Consider the following 22,210-nt stretch of genomic DNA (forward strand, 5'->3'; position numbering starts at 1 on the left):
GTTTTAGTGGTCTCCCTGAATGTATGATACACACCTGTGGCAGATGGCTTGATAGGAAGCAAGACAGAGGAAGACTGGAAGAGCCCAGTAAGGCACAGACATAGCTAACAAAGGCACTGGGAAGCTGGAAGGTGGGGACCAATGAGATAAGAATGCTTTGGAGACAGGTACACCAGGGTTTAGACCAACGTCTGCAACAGGCTATCTCATGACCTAAGGCAAGTTAATCTACCTTTTTAATCTCCACTGTTCTCATCTGTTAGAGGGGGACAGTAATGCCTGCATCAAAATAAAGTATTTTACTGGAAAATACGTACAAAGTGTTCAGTCAAATAGTAGCTACTGCTGTTCATTTGTTTGAAATATCTGAGATAAGTTCACACCTAAATTATTCAGTATGGAGCAGTTTTTGCTTCTTTTTTCGGTGATATTTTTTTACCACTGATGCTATTCATAAGAGTTGGTCATCCTTGTTTCCTTGTTTCATTGAAATTTTTATTGAGATAATAATTATAGATGCAGTTGTAAGAAATAATGCAAAGGTATCCCGTGTGCCCTTTGCCCAGTTTCCCCCAGTGGTAGCATCTTACAAAACTGTAGTACAATATCACAAGTAGGAAATTTCCACTGATACAATCTACCTGTCTTATTCAGATTTCCTCACTTTTGCTCCTGCTCCTTTGTGTTATTTAGTTCTGTACTGTTTTATCACGTGTAGGTTGCCCTGGCCACCACCACAGTCAACATACAGAGCATTTCCAGCACCAAAGATCCCTCCTCTTCGCTGGTGCCATTTTATAATCACACCCACCTCCCTTCCCCCATTCCTAACCCTTGGTAACCACTAATCTGTTCTCCATTTGTATAATTTTGTTATTTCAAAAGCGTTATACAAATAAAATCATACCGGTTGGCTTTTTTCACGCAGCATAATTCCCTGGAGATTCACCCAGTTGTTGGCATATATCAATAGTTAATTCTTTTTTATTGCAGAGGTCATCCTTTCTTTATTGCTAAGATCAGCTGTTTTGTTACAGTGCAAAAATTCCCAGACTGTTATTCCACAAAATATTATTCTTTACGATTCTAATATATGTCTCCCCCCAAAAAAAAAATCCAAAACAACAATAAAAACCTTGTTCCATGTCCAAGTAAATTTGGAAAACTCTGGGTCAAACGAAGTGGAACAGAGTCCTTGTTACAGGACTCAGCAGAACCTTTAGTGTCTGATCTGCATGTGACTCTCCCTGAGGGGGATTAGGTTTTGTGGTGTTTACCGAAGTTATTTGACCGTCGGGCCCCCTTTTCTTTTGTCTAGAGTAAATTTTGACTTCCTACAGTGTGGTCCACAGGACAGTTTGTGACCCACTGATCTAGTGAAGAGCTCACAAGGTTTCTAAAGTCAGAAACCTTGGGCTCTAACCCTTAGCTCTGTTCTCCCCTGTTTGTCTGAATCCTATAACCTCTGAATCTCAGCATTTCCTAAACTGCAAGAAGAGCATTATAGTGTTTACCTTGTAGGGTTGTTGTGAGGATAAAGTGAGAGGATCTGTAAGTTGTGAAAGGCCTTGGTAAATTATAAAGCACTATATGAATGTAAGGTACTATAATTCATTTCTAACTTAGTTCTTGATCATTCCTCCCACAGTGGCCCATCCTGGGCCAGCTTGTCTTTTCATCCAGGTTTCAACAGTTGGAAACCTTTAAACCCCCAAAGGACATTGACTTAAAGTCACTTCATCTCCAGAAGCCTCTGGAATCCACCTGGATCAAGACCAACAGCCGGTTCCTCTCTGGCCCCCCAAATTCAAGTAGCCCCTTCACACCCCTCCAGAAAGAGCTCTTCTTAATTATGAATTCTTACCGGGACCTATTCTACCCAGAAAGGACTGCCCTGAAGAATGGGGAAGAGATCCGCCACGTGTACTGCCTGCATGTGATAAATCACGTCCTCAAAGCCAATGCCCAGGTGCTTGCCAACAACAGCAGATGCCGAAGCCAGAAACTTGGGGTGGGTGATGATGATGACTTCAGGGACCAAGGGCTAACGAGGCCCAAGGTGAGTGGCAGCAGCAGAACTTTGCCCTCAAGGAGGCTGTAAGGCACTAACATATAGGTCCTGGCACTTAGCAGGTTCTCAGATGTTTTAATGATTGGAATAATGAATGAGTCCAAGAATGAGCGTATTAGATGGGCCAGGTAATGTCAGAGAAGTGCTGCAGACAGCTCAGTGGACTGTCTCTAACAGCAGATCTAACTGGAAACTGGAGCAGGAGGTACCTCCATGATAATTCTCTCCTTAAAGATAAACCCTGTTCCTACCTAAGTAACACTCCACTATAAATCTCTTCTTTGTGATTGTGAGAGCTGGATGGGACCTTAAGGAGCCTTTTATTCAATCCCTACTTATTACACCTGTGGACAGAGACCAAGGACTCTCTTCACTAAGCCACATAAATATGTAAACCTTGGAAAACAAAATCCCTATTTTTGCATTGTATCATTATTGCTGCTTAAAGTGATGATTACATTTATGTGGGCTCATAAGCCTAAGCTCCAGTGGATTGGGGGCTTACATCTTTTAATTCTGTCTACATTTTTCATGATGTCCTGGAGGTAGATTCTGTGCCGCCCATACCCCCTTACCCCTTAGCCTCTGTGTCTATATTGAAGAAGCCTCATCTTCTTAGATTCTTCTCATTGAGCTTAATAGGATTTTAGGATTTTAATACTGATATGGCTCTTAGAGATTTCTTAGTCCAACCCTCTTGTTTGATAGTTGGGGAAACCAAAGCCTAGACACTTACTTAGTGTGACAGCCGGGACAGTAACTTGGCCCTCTTCAAAACTGATCCATCATCCCTGCACTGTACCAAACTGAATCACTACACCCATCTGGCTGTGCTGGTTGCCCTTCTGGGAAACTACCTCAGAATCTTGAACATCAGGATAATAAGATTATCTGTTTCCATTTAGAACTGCAAAATAGAGTATGAGGTAGATTACCCATGAATCACATTCAGAATTTGGTGAATTGCCTGATCTGACTGGGGTTATATCCATTGATTGTATTGTTTACACAAGGGTAGTTAGAAGTTAATCATTTGTTAAGCTTCTTCTGGTTTTTTTCCTCAACAGTTAAAATTAAGCACTTTTCGAAATGTTTGGAAAACTGAATCCTATATTTCCCATTGAAATATGATCTTATTTCAGAAATCCTTTATCATCATTTCTGAAAAATGTACTAGAAAAGTAATGATGTTTTAGTCCTCTCCTTACTAGCTTTATTCTCTACTTAATACATCTAATTCATTTGTTCAGCATATTCCTTGGGTCTTACGGATCAAAATACTGAACTAAGTTCTGTGGGAGACAGAAATGAGTAACATTTCTTGTCCTGAAAGAGCTTTGTGTGTTTATGCCCTTGGGTTTTTGCTAATGGACACCTCTGTTAAAGGCATTGACTTAACCTCAAAAAATATTTCTACATTCTGCTTAAGAATTGCCCCCCCCGCCCCGCAAGGAGCCATGAGATTGAAGTCCATAGGACATGGTGCTGTGGGTCGGAAAGATGCTCAGCCTTCAGTACTGAGCCAGGTCCTGTGTAAAGAGGGTGACACGGATGTGGTCCTTGGCCAGGGGCTGCGGAACAGAGGGCTCCTTAGGTCCTCAGCAGGCTCACCTCGAGCTGTCCTTCCTTCCCCTTGCCCGTCCAAGGCTGCCCATCACTCCCTCCACAGGTGCTGATAGTGGTGCCATTCCGGGAAGCTGCTTTGCGGGTGGTACAGCTCTTCATCAGTCTTCTTGAGGGCGACAGCAAGAAGAAAATAACTGTAAGCAACAAAAAGAGGTTTAATGGAGAGTATGGCTCAGATCCCGAGGAGAGACCACCCAACCTGAAGAGGCCTGAGGATTATGAAGCTGTATTTGTCGGCAACATCGATGACCACTTCAGGACTGGTAATTCCTCCTTGTCAAAACTGAGACCCTGAGGGACCTGAGGTGTGAGGTGCACATAGCTGGAAGCTAGAAGCCTGGAATTAGGCATTCTTTCAGAGGATCACTGACTCAGCCTCCTAGCAGAACCAGGATGCATTTGAGACGACTCGTCTGCCAGGGGAGAGTCTTGCGTTGGCTAATGGGGTACATACTTGGCTAATGGGTTGGAGTGTCTGTGAAGGCATGTATGAAAGGCACATGCATGTTTATAACAAATGTCTCAGCATGCCTATAGCTGGTAGCTCATGGTCAATGCTACAGGGGTTCTTGGGGGAGTTGGAGGTGATAGGGCTGGGTGGGTCAGTCTGGGGAAGATGAATAAACTAGAGCATCTGTACATAATGGACTTACCTCCTGCCTGCCATGTGGAGTGCCCACACCTGAATTATCTCCACTCTGGACTTACTGACTCCCACCCAGCTTTGCACATTTTTGCTTGTCTGTCATTCAGCTCCCATGTACTTGGCTGGTTGTACATTGAAAAAGTTCCTGGAAAATATTTTTAGTCACGTATGCCTATTTACCAATTATTAAGCATCTACTATGTGCCAGGCACTGTTAAGAAGCTGGAGATACGGGATTAAAAGTTACTGTTAAACAAGTCCAGCCTTAAGACAAATCAGACAGTATGGGATGAGATGTGTTATGGTTAGAGGATAGTGGGTGTTCTATTTAAAGTAGTTAAAGCAAATATCCTTACTCAAAATGGGCACAGGACCGTTAGGGAAGGCCTTCTGTTGGAGGTACCATCCATACTAAGTTGAAACCTGAGTAGGATTTAGCCAGGTACAAAGTGGGGTGATGAGAGTGGAAGAAAAAGTTTCAGACAGGAAACTGCATGTGTGGAGGCATCAGGGCGAATAAACCAAATAGACCTAAGATTCAGAGGCTGTAGCATGGCTGGAGTGTGCAGTGCAAGGGGATGAGAGCTTATGGTTAGTTTTGAACATATGCAGGTGGCCAACAAGCAGCTGATAGATCAGTCTTTTGTTTAATTGATATATAATTGACGTATTAGTTTCAGGTGTACAACATAGTGATTCAATGTCTATACCTTACAAACTTATCACAACAATAAGTATAGTTACCATTTGTCACCATACAAAGTTAATGCAATATTATTGACTATATTCCCCATGGCATACATTGGATCCCTGTGACCTGTTCACTTTATAACTGGAAGTTTTATACCTCCTGATCTCCCCCGTCCATTTTGCCCACCCTCCAACCCCGCCCTCCCTTCTGGCAACCACCAGTCTGTTCTCTGTATCTATCACTCTGGTTTTTTGTTTGTTTTGTTTTTTAGATTCCACATCTAAGTGAAATCACATGCTATTGATATTTGTCTTTGTCTGACTTATTTCACTTACTGTGATACTCTCAAGGTCTATCCTTGTTGTCACAGATGGCAAGATTTCATTCATTTATGGCTGAGTAATATTCCATTGTGCGTGCGTGTGTGTGTGTGTGTGTGGATGTATCCACATCTTTATCCATTCATCATCTGTGGACATGATCATCTGTGGACACTTACGCTGCTTCCATATTCCATATCTTGGCTATTATAAATGTTGCAGTGAATGTAGGAGTGCATGTATCTTTTTGAATTAGTGTTTTTTTTTCTTTGGATAAACACCCAGAAGTTGAATTGCTCAATTGTATGGTGGTTCTATTTTTAATTTTTGAAGAACATCCATACTGTTTTCCATAGTGGCTGCATCAATTTACATTTCCACTAACAATGCACAAGGGTTCCCTTTTCTCCACATCTTTGCCAGCATTTGTTATTTCTTGTCTTTTTGATAAGGCCTATTCTGAGAGGTTTGAGGTGATATCTCATTGTATTTTTTTTTCTCTCTATGCTTTGGTTAATAGCAACTTACAATACATGGTGGCTGTAAGAATTTATAACTCCAAAATCACAGCCTATCATTTTATATTATTTCATTTTGATCACAGCACTTACTAGCCACCTGATACATTCTTCTTCTTCTTCTTCTTTTTTTTTTTAATTGGAGTAGGTATAGTTGATTTACAGTGTTGTGCTAATTTCTGCTGTATGGCAGTGACTCAGTTATACACATATATACATCCTTTTTTATATTCTTTTGCATTATGGCATATCCCAGGAGATTGGATATAGTTCCCTGTGCTATACAGTAGGACCTTGTTGTTTACCCATTCTAAATGTAATAGTTTGCATCAACTAACCCCAGACTCTCAGTCCATCTCTCTCTCCCCACCCCTGACCTTGGCAACCACAGGTCTGTGAGTCTGCTTCTATTTTGTAGATAGGTTCATTTGTGCCATATTTTAGATTTCATATATAAGTGATATCATATGGTATTTGTCTTTCTCTTTCTGACTGACTCCTCTTAGTATGATAATCTGTAGTTGCATCCATGTTGCTGCCAAATGGCATTATTTGGTTCTTTTTTATGGCTGAGTAGTATTCCATTGTATATATGTATCACATCTTTATCCATTCATCTGTCAATGGACATTTAGGTTGTTTCCATGTCTTGGCTATTGTGAATAGTGCTGCTATGAACATAGGGGTGCATGTATCTTTTTGAATTATAGTTTTGTCCAGATATATGCCCAGGAGTGGGATTGCTGGATCATATGGTAATTATATTTTTAGTTTTCCGAGGAACCTCCATACTGTTTTCCATAGTGACTGCACCAACTTACATTCCCACCAACAGTGTAGGAGGGTTCCCTTCTCTACACACCCTCTCCAGCATTTGTTATTTGTAGACATTTTAATGATGGCCATTTTGACCAGTGTGAGATGGTACCTCATTGTAGTTTTGATTTCTCAGTGTGATTTTGATTTGCATTTCCCTGATGATTAGTGATGTTGAACATCTCTACATTTGACTGTTGGCTATCAGTACGACTTCTTTGGAAAAAATGTCTATTCAGGTCCCCTGCTATTTTTTAATTGGATTGTTTGGGTGTTTTTTTTTTTTTTTTTTTTTTCAGTACGCGGGCCTCTCATTGTTGTGGCCTCTCCCATTGCGGAGCACAGGCTCCGGACGTGCAGGCTCAGCAGCCATGGCTCATGGGCCTAGCCGCTCTGCAGCATGTGGGATCTTCCTGGACTGGGGCACGAACCCGTGTCCCCTGCATTGGCAGGCAGACTCTCAACCACTGCGCCACCAGGGAAGCCCTTTAATCCATTTTGAGTTGATTTTTGTAGATGGTGTAAGCTAGTGGTCCAGTTTCATTCTTTTGCATGTAGCTGTCTAGTTTTCCCATCACCATTTGTTGATGAGACTGTCTTTTCCACATTGTATATTCTTGCCTCCTTTGTCATAGATTAATTGACCATATAAATATGGATTTATTTCTGGGCTCTCTATTCTGTTCTGTTGAACTGTGTCTGTTTTTGTGCTATTACCATACAATTTTGATTACTGTAGACTTGTAGTGTAGTTTAAAATCAGGTAGTGTTATACCTTCAGCTTTGTTCTTCTTTCTCATAATCAGTTTGGCTATTCAGGGTCCTTTGCAGCTCTCTACAAATTTTAGAATTATTCTAGTTTTATGAAAAATGTCATGGGTATTTTGATAAGGATTGCATTAAATCTGTAGATTTCTTTGGGTAGTATGGACGTTTTTTTTTGAATTTTATTTATTTTTTTATACAGCAGGTTCTTATTGTCCATTTAATACATATTAGTATATACATGTCAGTCCCAATCTCCCAATTCATCACACCCCCACCCCCACCACCACTTTCCCCCCTTGGTGTCCAATATGGACATTTTAACAGTACTAAATCTTCCAATCTATGAGCATGGTGTATTTTTGCATGTTTGTGTCATCTTTAATTTCTTTCATCAATACCTTGTAGTTTTCCAAGTACAAGTTTTTTACCTTCTTGGTTAGATTTTTTTCTAGGTATTTTATTCTTTTTGATGCTATTGTAAATGGATTGTTTTCTTAATTTCTCTTTCTAATAGTTCATTATTAATGTATATAAATGCAACAGATTTTTGTTAATTCTGTATCCTGCAACATTACTAAATTTATTTATTAGTTCTGACAGTTTTTTGGTGGAGTCTTTAGGGTTTTCTCCATAAAGTATCATGTCATCTGAAAATAGTCAGTTTTACTTCCTCCTTTCCAATTTGGGTATCTTTTATTTCTTTTTCTTGCCTAGTTGCTGTGGCTAGGATTTCTAATACTATGTTGAATAAAAGTGGCAGAAGTGTGCATCCTTGTCTTGTTCCTGATTTTAGAGGAAATGCTTTCAGCTTTTCACCACTGAATATGATGTTAGCTGTGGATTTATCATATATGCCTTTGTTATGTTGAGATACATTCCCTCTGTACCCACTTTGTCAACCCATCCTTGCATCCCTGGAATAAATTCTACTTGATTATAGTGTATGGTCCTTTTAATGTATTGTTGGATTCAGTTTGCTAATAATTTGTCAAGGATTTTTGCATCTATGTTTATCAGGCATAGTAGCCTGTACATTTCTTTTTTTGTGGTGTTTCTGTCTGGTTTCAGTATCAGGGTTATGCTGGCCTCATAAAATGAGTTTGGAAGTGTTTCTGCCTCTTCAGTTTTTTGGAATATGTTTGAGAAGGATAGGTATTAAATCTTTAAATATTTCGTAGAATTTACCAGTGAAGCTCTCTGGTCCTGGTCTTTTGTTTTGGGGGAGTTTTTTGATTACTGATTCAATCACATTACTAGTAATTGATCTATTCACATTTTCTGTTTCTTCATGATTCAGTTTTAGAAGATTGTGTGTTTCTAGGAATTTATGTATTTCTTGTAGGTTATCTGACTTGGTGTATAATTGTTCATAGTGGTCTCTTATGATACTTTGTATTTCTGTAGTGCCAGTTATAACTTCTCTTTCATTTCTTATTTTATTTGGGCCCCTTCTCTTTTTTTCTTATTGAGTCTGGCTAAAGGTTTGTTAATTTTGTTTATCTTTTCACAGAACCAGCTCTTAGTTTCACTGATTTTTTTTTTTTTTTTGTCTCCGTTTCATTTATTCAGTATTTCTCATCTGGCTTTTATTATTTCCTTCCTTCTTTGTTGGAAGTTTTTTTTTCCTTTCAGCATATTCGAACATATCATGCCATCTCCTTCTGGACCACAAAGTTTCTGATGAAATATCAGCTGATATTCTTATGGGGATTCCCTTATCTGTAATTAGTTGTTTTTCTCTTGCTGCTTAAGATTCCCTCTTTACCTTTGACTTTTGACATTTTAATTATAATGTGTCTTGATATGAATCTCCTTGGGTTCATTTTGTTTGGGACTCTTGGTGCTTGCTGGACCTGAATGTCTGTTTCCTTCACCAGGTTAGGGACATTTTTAGCCATGATTTCTTCAGATAAGTTTTCTGCCCCTTTCTTTCTCTCTGTCCTCCTTCTGGGACCCCTATAATGTGGATGTTAGTACCCCTTTCTCTCTCTTCTTCTGTGACCCCTTAACACCGATGATAGTACACTTGATGTTGTCCCACAGTTCCCTTAAACTGTCCTCATATTTTTAAAATATTTTTTCTCTTTGCTGTTCTGTTGGGGTGATTTCTACTACCTTGTCTGCCAGGTCACTGATCTGTTCTTTTCTACCATCTAGTCGGCTGTTGATTCCCTCTAGTGTATTTTTCAGTTCAATTACTATAATCTTCAGCTGTGTGAGTTCTGTTCAGAACTTTCTTATATTTTCTATCTCTTTCTTGAGTTTCTCACCGTGTTCGTTCATTCACCTCCCAAGTTTGATGAGCAACTTTATGACAATGACTTTGAATTCTTTATCATTAAATATTTTTTCTGGGGTTTTATCTTGTTCCTTCATTTGGAACATGTTCCTCTGCTTCCTCACTTTGCTTGACTTTCTGTGTTTGTTTCTATGTATTATGCAAAACAGTTATTGCCCCCTGTCTTGAAGGAGTGGCCCTGTGTGGGAGATGAACTGTGTTTTTAACTTTTTCCTAGTTCTTGGTTGTCTTATAAATTCTCTCTCTGTTTGTTTCACTCCCATGGAGTCTAGAAATGCAGTCCCACCCCCATCTGCCTGAGCCTGGTGCTCAAGGAGTGTCCCCTGTGTGGGCTGCATGCGTTTGTTGCCTCAGGTCGTGTCCTGCAAGTGGCATGAGATGGGGTAGGCATGGCTGCTGGTTGGCCATGTTTGTCAGTGCTGCACAGAAGTAGTGCAGGGAAGTGGGGTAGGGGGTACTCACCCACCACCACTGTTAGCAACTTAGAGTGAGAGTGCAAAAAACGGCACCCACCTGTGCCATCACGGTAGAGGGAACTTGTAAAAGTAGCATCTGCCAGCATTCTGTCCCCAGAGAGAGTCCCAGCCAGCTTCTGCCCCTCTGGTAGGTGCTTTAAGATTAGCAAGTGAATCTCCTTCACGTATGATCTGGGCTCTCTACAAACTGCTACTTGTTGCTTAGGAGAGAGATGTGGGCAGGAAATATAAATTTTTGTGATGATAATGTCAAAGCCATAATTAGTGAATATATTTATCCAAAGCTTTATGTAGAGTGAAAGAGAACTTGTGGGTGAATCCAGGGATTTGTAGAAGAGCTCTTTGAATATGGAAAAATAGATAGGACCAGGTCAGTAATAGGAGAAGTAAGTGTTAAAGTCGTGGAAACCACCGGTAAGGAAAAGAACATTTCAAGGAGGGTGTGCTTATGCGTTTGTGACAAGAAACACTAAAGTGCCATTGAATTGGGAACTGAGAGCTGTTGGTGACCTTAGCAAGAGTCATTTCAGTGGTGTCCTGAGACTCAGAGGCAGATTGCAGTGCATTAAGGAGTGAGTGGGAGATTTTAAAGTAGAGACAATTTTCTGGAAGGTTTGCCAGTGAAGGAAAAGAAGAGGGTGGGAGCTAGAAGGGACCGTAGATGCAAAGGAGGGATGATGATGATGATTTTAATAATTAAAGCAGTTTGAGCACAATTATATGCAAAGGGGAAGATGTGGAAGGTACAAGGGGAGGCTGCAGTTTGAGAGGGTGGAAGCTAATGGCTTGGTGGTGACTCATGAACTGATGTGTGCTTGGCTGTTTTGTGTATAGGAGTGGCAATACTGCAGAGAAGCATCCGACTTTATGCCCCCTTCTATTCGTCAGACATCCTCATTGCCTCTCCTCTGGGCTTGAGGACCATCATTGGTGGAGAAGGAGAGAAGAAGAGAGATTTTGACTTTCTGTCTTCTATTGAGCTTCTCATCATTGATCAAGCTGACATTTACCTGATGCAGAACTGGGAGCATGTCTTGGTAATGCTGGTCATTAACATTTACAGACAAGAAGCTCAGTGGTTTGAGTCTGAAATGGTTATTAAAGTCCAGATTAAAACTCAGCTTGGAAATGGAAATATTCCACATTTTCCAATTTGAAAATGGGAAATGTTGTCCCCTCTTCTACCCACAAGTTGGTCAGTAAAGTATCCAGAAAAATAAAAATTCTTGTCAACATTTTCAAATCTCCAGAAAAGATTTCTTCCCCTTAAAAGTTGCTTCTAGTAATAGACCAGTTTAGTGTGGTTGGTTGGTTGGTTGGTTGAAATTCCTCCTCACCAGGAATGTTTTTATCTAAAACAGTTCCTCCTATTTATGCTCGTTCTCTTTTGTTTGGTCTTCTCTTCAGTGGAGATGGGAAAACATTGCTCATGGTTTCTTAATTTGTGATGCTTTGCAGAGAAATGTAAGATGTTTTTGTCCCCCTACTATAATTTGTGCTGTAATTTTTTTTCTCCCTCTCAACATACCCTGCAATGTTTTGGGGTTTAGGGTTGTGCTTTGGAACAATCCTCATCACAGAACTATAGGTTTATTTTTCTAAGGCATGTGAGAATTTACCTTTTCTGCAACCCCAGGACTTGGAGTAAGTTTGGGACAAATAAAGGGGAGTACTTATTTATAAAGTAGGGAAGAATCTTATAGTACTTGTGACCCTTCAATATACATTACAAGGTAAAAATATGATTAAAATAGAAAAGGCATGTCGATTGTTGAGTCATCTTTATTTTGAGCAAAAGGCACATGTAGTCACTCAGGGAATTTTCTAACATTGTTGGGAACTAAGTCATGGAAGGACAGCAGCTCTGTTTTCCATGTCATTTCCCTTCTTGTCCAAATCTGGAACTGAGTTGCTTATAGAGTGACCAGAGTGGCATTTCAGAATTTCCTTTAAAAGAAATATTCTGTATAGGTAGCATCTTGATCCTTTTTGAAAGATCCACGAGGTGGCCAGTTTGAGCTTTTCTTCTTGTTCACTTGACTATGGGCAAGTCACTCAGCCATCTGAGCCTGTTTTCTTGTAATTTGGGAGATGATAGTATGTACTTCATGGGGTTAAATAAGATGATGGGCTTATAGAAAGGTTAGCAATGCCCAACAGGTAACTGTTCAATAAGTATTAATAGAGTATTATTTCTGCTCAAAGCATTTGATGAACCACATGAACCTACTGCCCTTGGACTCACATGGGGTGGACTTTTCTCGAGTGCGCATGTGGAGCCTCAATAATTGGTCCAAGTACTATCGTCAGACGCTGCTGTTTGGGGCCCTGCAGGATGCCCAGATCAACTCTGTATTCAACAAGTACTGCGTCAATGTGCAAGGCCAGGTGGGTTCTCTCCTTCTTTCTCTGAATTTTCTTGAAGTATTGTGTATTGTTTGGGTCATGAGGCAGAAGGAGAGGATAGCATTTGGTCAACAATGGGGATAGCTCACTTCCTAATGTTCTCACTGACTCCTGGCAGGTGGCTGTGAGGAACGTCCCGATGACAGGCTGCATCAGTCATGTCCTGGTGCAGCTCCCACATGTCTTCCAGAGGATGGAAGCTGAAAACCTAGCTTCAGTGATTGATGCCAGGTACCCTCCCCTGTCCCATTGGACCCCTGGGGGTCACAGAGAGGGATTTTACTTGGGCATTCAAATTTAGAATTGTATTCCATGTTGGCTTTATTAGTTAACCATTTACAAAATGAAATGAGATAGTTGAATCCAGTCATGCCATTGACAGAGGAGGACACTGAAGGCCAGAGAAGTAGTGTCTTGTCCTAGTTCCAATAGTGGCAGGGTTAGTAAATCAGGGGTACTTTCCCCTAGACTGTGGCGTTTTAAAATTACATTAATTTTTTAATGCCGCATGTCAACAACTTAATTCTAAGCCCTTCAGGGCAAGATCTGTTTTTCTAATTCTCTATGTAATTTTCCCCTGTCTTCTCATTGTGTTTAGTCAGGGGACCCATGGTAGCAGAATGGTGCTTAACACATGGTAGGTGTTCAGTAATTATTTGTTGACTGACTGATTGACACCTGAATGAATGAATGATACAGTTATGTACTTCCTAGAATAATTCTCTGGGATATACCAGCATCACATCTATTCTTCATGATGAATAGTGTTAGCACTTGCTTTTTAATGTGCTTAACAAGTTTTATCCTTACATAATCTCTTTGCAATGAGGTAGGCCAAGTTGGCCTCTTAGGGGAGGTAGAAGGAGATTGTGACTTGCCCAGGGTCATGCAGTCGGCAGTGGCACTATGGCTCACCTCTAGACCACTGACTTTGCCCTTTGCCTTTCCAAATCAGGTTTAACTTTTTCGTCAACAAGATTTTGCCTCAGTATCGTGATGCAGTCATGTCTCACACGCTTATCTATGTCCCCTCCTACTTTGACTTTGTGCGTCTCCGAAATTACTTCAAGAAGGAGGACCTGAACTTCACTCATATCTGCGAGTACACCCAGAAGTCTGGTGTCTCCAGGGCCAGACACTTCTTCCTTCAAGGAGAGAAGCAGTTCCTGCTCCTCACAGAGCGCTTCCATTTCTACAAAAGGTAAAGTAGGGCCAGGTTTCAAGTGTCCTCTCTGGAGGGCCTGCTTCCAAGTGCATGGTGGGCTTTGCTGTGTTATAAAGTCCTCCCTTGCTTCACCTCCTGCAGACAAGCCAGAGTCTGGGGGGCTGGACAGACTTTTCTTGATTGGTTGGTTGGTTTTCTTCCAAAATGGGCATTGTTGGAAAAGGTGGTAGAAACAAATGAGTGACTACAGCATAACTTGTATATAGATCTGGAGTGGGTCCATACTTAGGGTACCTCCTGTAGCTGTGGGTATACCCCTCAAGAAAGACATTACAGAGTTGAGCAGCTCTCAGCTGAATACAGGAAAGGGAGGAACCTGTCACAGAAGCACAGATGAAACATTGGGGACTGTGTGGTCTGTGGAGATGGAAGTTGAGTACAGTGTCAGTGTTCAGAAAGTTCTCATTTGTCCTGAGGCAGTGCACACACAACTTCTGCACCAAGGAGAACCAGGACTAAGGGGCTCCTTGAAGTTTATGAGAAGCAAAAGGTGAGGGGCTTAGAGTTGAATATTTAAGGGTTTCAGGGTTTGCTTAGCTTCCCCACCATATGACTTTGACAAAATAAGTTGTATTGACCTTTTTTTTTCTTTTTCTTTTTTTTAATTCTAATTAGAGTGTTAGTAATATTGAGCCTTCTGTTACTATTTGGATTAGTTGCAGCCCTTTGTGCCCCCAGAGTTTGGTTATTTTACTGTTTTGCGAATTCTCTCTGCTGCCAAATGTAAAAGCCCCTTTTAAGCTCTTACCTAGAGAGACTGGAAATTGCATCCTATAACCTTTTCTTTCCTGATTCACAATAATGTCCAGTGAGTTTAAGTTCTGACTTTACTGTTTTATTGATTCTCAATTATAAGCTAATGAGGGGCACGTTTCCTCAGAGAATCCCTAACATCTAAGCCTGAATCTTCTAGGCTTTGGAACATATTAGATGATACACCTTGGCATTGCATTGCCTTTTAGTTCATGCCGATATTAGGATGGTGTTCCTCCGAAACGTTCTCCTTACCAGGATGGGGAGGGAGGGATCCAGCAGCCTGCCGGAGCGCAGCAAGCTGGCGTGACATGACTTCTTTGGGTATTCTGCTGCCTAGATGACCTGCTAGTGGAGAGTTGAGGAGTGACTACATTTGTGTTTGCTGGGCTTCATTCTTGGCTACCCAGACAAGGCTGTTTGGCCCAAGAGTGTTAACGAATGCCTTCTTGCTGGTATCATTATTTGCTTTGTTCCAGTGAGTTGTTGTTTTCATTCATGTTGGAAATGGTATTTTGGGGGAGTTTGCACTCAGCAGGTCTAATGAGCCCTCAGTTTTCCAAAAGCTTGATACATCAAAGCAAGTCCTTTAAATGAAGTGGATGGATTGGGAAACTTCCCAGCGTGATTGTCTGTAGCAAGTGTGAACTAAGCTGGGATGAGGACTGCTCTCAAGTAGCAGCTTTTCAAGGAGAGGGCATGATGTCAAAGGAGCCCTTTCTCTTAAGTAGGCAGGACAGTCTCCTGTCTTACACTGTTCATTTATTGACCAAACTGTTTTGTCCCCAAAGTCACTATAAAGACAAACCGAACACATGCCATTAGCTTTATACCCTGGACCAGGTTAGTGGGTGTTTGAGTTGAATGGAGATAATCTACAACTGCCAATTATCTCAGAGTTCCTAGCTATAGATTTTTTTGCTTGAGAGGTCACCAAGGTGATGATGGGTATTTTGATCTGCAGTGTCTTTGTGATTTGATTTTTTTCATTTTACCTTGGGAAAAGTACATGTATTTTAAACTTTAGTATCCAGCTTTAAAATTCTGTATTTATATTCTCTATGGAAGTAGGCAGTGTTAGACATATTGCAGTTCGTTTGTGAGCTAGCAAAAAACTTTCAACCTGAGGATTTGTTTTCTTTGGGGAGATGAAACTAGTAGATTCTTAGGATGGGATGGGCATTTGGTCATGATGGCCCTCCTGAGGGGAGGACAGTTCACAGTTCTTTCTTTGAGCATTATCAGTGGGTTAGCACAGGAAGGAGGATTCTTAAGCAGGGGGCAATCAGAAACTCTGGAGGTAGGATTTCTGGAGGTGGGAAACGCTAGTGGGGTGTTTCTGAGTGTTCCCTGCCCCAGGGAGAACCCCAGTTGTAGAAGTAACAGACCTAGTCTTTATAGACTGTATGCAGGAGCCAGCCTTGCAAGTCAGTTGTGGGTGCCTCATTTATCTTTAACAGTTGTCAGATAACATAGACATCTGGAATGTCCTTAGTTTTAGGTCCTGTCACAGTGTTATGCCATATTTGTAGGGGTCACTGAAGACCCAAAGCACATACAGGAGAGGAGGAAGGCAGGGGAAGAGGTGCAGAAGATCATGGGAGTTGGTACTAACTGCCCCTCTGAAGGGGTTCTGGTCACGTTCTCTTATTTCCAGGAGATGCCTAGTCTCTACTGTGGACGATTTGGTACTAAGAGAGATTTTCTTGGTTTTTAAATGTAATACCTATTGGAATTGGTTTTGTTGTTTTATTTTGCTTTAAAAATACTCTCATTATAAGAGTATTAAACAATTATTGTAGAGAACCTAGAAAATCTAGGTTAAAAAAATGGGATCACCGGGCTTCCCTGGTGGTGCAGTGGTTGAGAGTCTGCCTGCCGATGCAGGGGACACAGGTTCGTGCCCCAGTCCGGGAAGATCCCACATGCTGCGGAGCGGCTGGGCCCGTGAGCCATGGCCGTTGAGCCTGCGCGTCTTGAGCTTGCGCGTCTGGAGCCTGTGCTCCGCAACGGGAGAGGCCACAACAGTGAGAGGCCCGCATACTGCAAAAAAAAAAAAAAAGGGATCACCTATAATCTTATTGATATAAATACCCATTTTGGTGTATTTCTTTCCTGTCTTTTTAATGTAAAAAACGTGCACGTGCACAGACACAGGCATTTTAAAAAGGATACCAAAATTGGGATCACAGTGGATACATTTGGATTTTTTTCTTTTATCTTGAATATTTTATGTGCTTATTGAAAAAACTCTTAAACAAGTTAGCATTTTGGTATATATTTGTATGTTATGGATGTATTTTTAAGTTAATATATATATAGTTCTACTATATGTTGCCCCCACTCCAACTTTTTATTTGGGAAGATTTCATTTCAAAGACATGCCCTTTGCCTTTTCTTGACAGTGAAGACTCTCCCAGTGAACATCTCTAACTCCTTCCACTTAGACTCCACCAGCTGTTAGCATTTTGCCACATTCTCATGCACCCACATTCTCTGTCTCTCCTTCTCTCTTTCCACTCACATCTCGTATTTTTTCTTCCTGAACCATTTGAGAGTAAATTACGGGAGGCTTCATGACACTTATTAACTCCTAAATCTTTCAGCCTGTAGAGCCTAAAAACAACATTCTTTTATCTAACCACAACACCATTAACATACCACTTGACATTACTGCAGTAATACCATCTAATATTTAGTCTGTATGCAAATTTTCCTAGTTGTTCCCAAAATGACTATTACAGCTGTTTCTCACCACCACCACCCCCAATCCAGGATTTAGTTAAGAATCCTACATTGCATTTGCTTGACATGTTTCTTTAGTCTATTTTAGCAGTTCTCAAGCAGGAGCAGTTTTGCTCCCCAAGGGACATTTGGAAATATCTGGAGACATTTTTGGTTGGTACAGTTGGAGGGTTATTTTAGTGGTCTAGTGGTTCAAGCGGGTCAAGGCCTGAGTGCTGCTAGACGTCCTACAGTGCACAGGACAGCCCTTACAACAAAGAATTACCTGGCTTAAAATGGCAGTAGTGCCAGGGTTAAGAACCCCTGATCTAGAATAATTCTCTTCCTTTGTTCCTTGTTGTGATACTGATATTTTTTGAAGAGTCCAGTCCAGTTTCCTGTAGAATGTCCCACATCTGGATTTGGCTGTTTTCTTATTATTTAGATCAGTGTTCCCAAACTTTGCTACATATTAGAATCCCCTTGGGGAGCTTTTAAAAATCTGAATGCCGGGGCTTCCCTGGTGGCGCAGTGGTTGAGAGCCCGCCTGCTGATGCAGGGGACACGGGTTCGTGCCCCGGTCTGAGAAGATCCCACATGCCGCGGAGCGGCTGGGCCCGTGAGCCATGGCCACTGAGCCTGCGCGTCCAGAGCCTGTGCTCCACAACGGGAGAGGCCACAACAGTGAGAGGCCCGCGTACTGCAAAAAAAAAAAAAAAAAAAAAATCTGAATGCCCTGGTCATACCCCAGTATCAATTAAATCATGGTGTTTGGGGATGGGGACCAATTACAGGTATTTTTCAAAAACAAATAGGTGATTCAATGAGCATCAGAGTTCAGGGACCAAAGATTTAAACATTATTTTAGTAAGAATTCTACATAGAGGATATTGTGTTCTTCCCCCTGCATCTCCTCAAGAGGCCCAAGGTGTCAGTTTATCCCATTTTTGGTGATACTAAATGTAATCATTTGGTCAAGGTAGGTCTGCTAAACCTTTACATTGTAAAAATACCTTTTCTGTGTAATTATAAGTAATCTTTAAGGTGTGTATAGCATCCTTTTTAATGGTTGCATAGTGTTACATTGTATGGGTATATAATTAAGCCAGTTTCCTTTTAATGGGCATATTGACTTGTTGTTTTCTGGTATTATATACAATAATGCCAAGAGCATCCCTATGCGTAGTTGATGGCATAGTTGCCTGGGCATTTCCTTAGGATAAATTTGGAAAGGAAAACTTACTTGTTCAAAAGCTGTACCCAGTTTACAATTTGCTGTGTGTTGCCACTCCCATCTTCTCCCCTCCCCGCTAAAATACACACTCACAATAATTTATACTCCATTAGCCTATTTCTGTAAAACCCTACTTTTTTCCAGTGACTTGATAGTCAAAACGATACCTCATGGTTTTAATGTCTTTTTCTTGCTTCTGTGTTTTTTGTAATTGTCAGTTGAACGTAGTGCCTGAGTAAGTAGTTGGCCTGGACACCTCTTCTGTCAGGCCACTAGTGTGGCAGGTGTGAATCTAGTTAGGATTTGGTTGTTACCATAGTTACCTTCTATTTACCACAGACTGCCAGTTCCTCCAGCAGACAGTGGCCCACTGTGGGGCCCGGTGCTGGAGGGCCTTGTCTCAGTGTCCTGCTCCCCTCTCAGCTTTCACCATGCCCTGCACCCCTGTGCCGAGGGAGAGCCTCTCCCACGCTCGGGCCCCTCCCCCAGCAGCAGGCTGCTCCTGCTCGCTCCTCCCCTAAGGCTTGAAGTGGGGCAGGTGTTCTCCTCCTGGTCCAGCTCAGATGCAGGCAGGTTCTGTCCATCCTGGGCTTTGGAGCTGGTGCTTTCTCAGGGCTCCTGCACCAGCCTCCACGGCGGCCAGCCTCTGCCTTGTTCTACGAGGGGTCTTGGTGGGAAAGAGTTCCCAGCTTCTCTGCGGTGGTGGCAAACATCTGCTTCCATCAGTGCAGGATCTTGGACTGAACAGGCTTCATGCCCTTTCCCCAGGACAGACTGCTCTTTTCACTGGATGTAAGTCCTGTGGTGGGGAGGAATGGGGTGAGGGGTTAATGCCCCTCCCTTAAGGCACACAGTTTTGCTGCTTCTGACTCCACCCTGGCAGTTGACCTTTGCCCCTCTCATTGGCTTCAGGCTTTAGCTTCATGTACAACATGGCTCTGGGAAGAGAGTGAGTTTTCATGTCTGCACCACCATCGGGGTGTCTCAGGTCTTCTGCCTTGCCTCCAGTCTCTCCAGGGCTCCCAGTGGAGACCTAGGAAAAGCCCTCATGACTGAAGTAAAGGAGTGTCCGGGAATCCCAGGGATTCTGAACTGCCGTGCAAGCCCATAATTGCCCTTTAAGAACTTGTTAAAAGTGTAGCTTTTTTCTTCCTACCCACTTTCTTAGCAGCTGCCCTCTTCCCCACTGTGCTCTGCCAAAGGTGAAATGGTTCATATGTCCTGTCTTTCTTCAGACAGTCTTGTCACTCTTTGGAATTCAGTCAGTGATGGGCTGAAGCTGGCTCATACCAGCTCTTAAGGTATGGTTGCACATCTCTTCCCAGTTCCAAGTTCAGCAACATGACACTGGTAGCTTGAAATGGAGTATTTACACCACAGAAATTGGCAAATGCTTCAAATCAGCACCTATCCTCCCCCACTGAGAATCAGTTGTTAAACACACACCAGGGCACCGTTGAATCAGTTCACTTGGTTTCCCTGTGACATCAGCTGTCTAGGCTCAGGAAAAGGAACACTGTTGTAGATTATCTTTTTGTTGTTAGCATGGGAGCAGTATTCTCTTGAGTTTTCTACATACTAAGCAGAAATGGAACTCTGTGTTTGTTTGTTTAGATAACTACTGAGATAGAACTGTGTTTTTTCAACATCATTAGCCATTAAAATTCCTTTATGGAAAGAGGATGTGGAAAGATGAACCAAGTAATTGACTGCAGTTATATTTTGGGAGAGGAGGGTCTCCAGAGAGATCAGGATGAGCTAAGGGATAAAAAGACAAGGAAAACTTATCATCCATGAATAAAATAAAATTCCCGAGGGAGTCTGACATCAGCCCTGTATGAGAGTCTAACAGGAAAAATCAGAACCTTGTCAACGTATAAAATCTTTGGTCATGGAGCCCAAGAGGAAATGATTGATCTCAACCTGAACCGTAAGGCGAGTCCCTAGGGTCTGCATGCACCCCCCCCCCCCCCGCCACCATGCAGGCCTGTGCAGCAGGGAAAGAAGCGAGGAAGCTGTTGAAATTAATTGCCTTCCCATAATGCCTAATGGGTCCTCGGGCAGGATTTTGTAAATGGGTGAACTTGGGACATCTGCCATGGAGTTAACATGTCTACAGAATGACAAGAAAAGACTAATGGGAGTGCATTTACAGTTTATGCAGTTTATTTTATGTACTGGGTCTGGTCTGACCTCATCTCCATTATAGAACACTGTTTTGCCTGATTATAATAAGGATAGTTAAATTGGAAATGCCTGCTTTTCAAATTTTCTGTGGCAGATTTCTAATCCTTGTCTACTATTCTTCCCCACCCTACCTCAGTCTGCTCAGATTAGGCTCAAGAAGTGCAAATTCATTTTATCATTATCTTAAGCCAAACATTAGGAATTCAAATACGCTGTCACAAAAAATGAGCCCCTCCGGCTCAAATTAGAGTAACTTTTGGTCTGTGTGTTATTTGTGCCATGGTCTTTCTCCTTGCGTGAAACAACGAGAGTGACTGTGTCCCTGTAAAACTCTTCGGTGGCTTTTCCATAAAATTTCTCATGTAGACATAGCCTCTCTTTCTCCTTCTAACAGATACACAATAAAAGGCATCAGGAACCTGATTTTCTATGAACTGCCAACATATCCGCACTTCTACAGTGAAGTCTGTAACATGCTGCAAGCCACCACCAGAGGAGAGGAAGCTGCCTGGACCTGCACTGTCCTCTACTCCAAGTACGATGCCCAGAGGTTGGCTGCTGTGGTCGGGGTGGAGCGGGCTGCACAGATGCTGCAGTCCAAGAAGAACGTCCACCTCTTCATTACTGGAGAGAGATGAGAATTGGTTGGACAGGAAATGGTGTTTGGTGTGATATGTCATGCTTGGTTCTGTGTCGCTTGGACCTGATTCTGATCACTTACACCAAGAAGGGCTGCAACAAGGAAGGAGCACCAGGCAGGTTCTTATCAGATACTTCCTTCTTTTCAGATGATATATACCTGAAAAGTTCAGTGTAAACCAGATTTTGGTAAAACCCATCTTTCAGAGGTCAGGGGAGAGAGCTCATGGGACTCTGAGAAGTTGATAGAAGGAATCTTCTACTTGTGAATTTTTTTGTACGCCATAAATTCTTTTGTTGTGACTTCACCTCTAATTTATTACACTTGGTAAATTCTTTCAGATTTGCCTGTTTCTATTTGACACCTTCTTAAAGTGAGGCATGCATTTCTTTGCTTGTGAGAACTGGTTATGAGAAATTGGAATACTTCTTGCTGTTGAATATCATCTTAGTTTTGGATCACACAGGTTTTGCAAAACTGTTATTTTTCCCCAGCCAAACTTTTTTAAACCTTAAATATTCTATTTTAATTCGACCTAGAAGAGCACATTCGTTCACTGATCTTTTTTTAACTCCTAAATGTTTTGGTGAAAATATATACTTAAAAATCACATTATATAAAATAACATTAATTTCTACTTTATTTCAAGAAATAATTTTGTGAAATTCTTGATGTCGCAAATTCATCTTCAACATCACTGTCTTCATTGCTATAGTCATTTTTTTAAGTCATAGAACATGAAAAGGAAAAGAAGTTACAGTTTTAAAAACATTTTTAGGATGTTCCCTGGCGGTCCAGTGGTTTGGGCTC

The 22,210-nt window shown here is 41.6% G+C and overlaps 1 protein-coding gene across 3 annotated transcripts in view; it reads left to right on the plus strand.

The window, feature by feature from the left end:
* Positions 1–21,737, plus strand: part of UTP25 (UTP25 small subunit processome component) — a 28,601-nt gene extending 6,864 nt beyond the window's left edge. For 2 of the 3 annotated variants that reach the window (XM_027082890.1, XM_027082892.1), the window contains 8 exons: positions 1,649–2,059; positions 3,741–3,960; positions 11,066–11,268; positions 12,437–12,619; positions 12,756–12,868; positions 13,236–13,274; positions 13,593–13,838; positions 21,155–21,737. In XM_027082890.1, coding sequence (XP_026938691.1) covers positions 1,649–2,059; positions 3,741–3,960; positions 11,066–11,268; positions 12,437–12,619; positions 12,756–12,868; positions 13,236–13,274; positions 13,593–13,838; positions 21,155–21,398 — 1,659 coding nt within the window. In that variant the 3' untranslated portion in view covers positions 21,399–21,737. The remainder of the gene's footprint in view (positions 1–1,648; positions 2,060–3,740; positions 3,961–11,065; positions 11,269–12,436; positions 12,620–12,755; positions 12,869–13,235; positions 13,275–13,592; positions 13,839–21,154) is intronic. The other variant, XM_027082891.1, reaches the window with a different exon arrangement.
* Positions 21,738–22,210: the final 473 nt, after the last annotated feature.

The sequence above is a fragment of the Aethalodelphis obliquidens genome, unplaced genomic scaffold, assembly GCF_003676395.1.
Source record: "Aethalodelphis obliquidens isolate GAN/ISIS:26980383/991018 unplaced genomic scaffold, ASM367639v1 scaffold48, whole genome shotgun sequence".
NCBI lineage: Eukaryota > Metazoa > Chordata > Mammalia > Artiodactyla > Delphinidae > Aethalodelphis > Aethalodelphis obliquidens.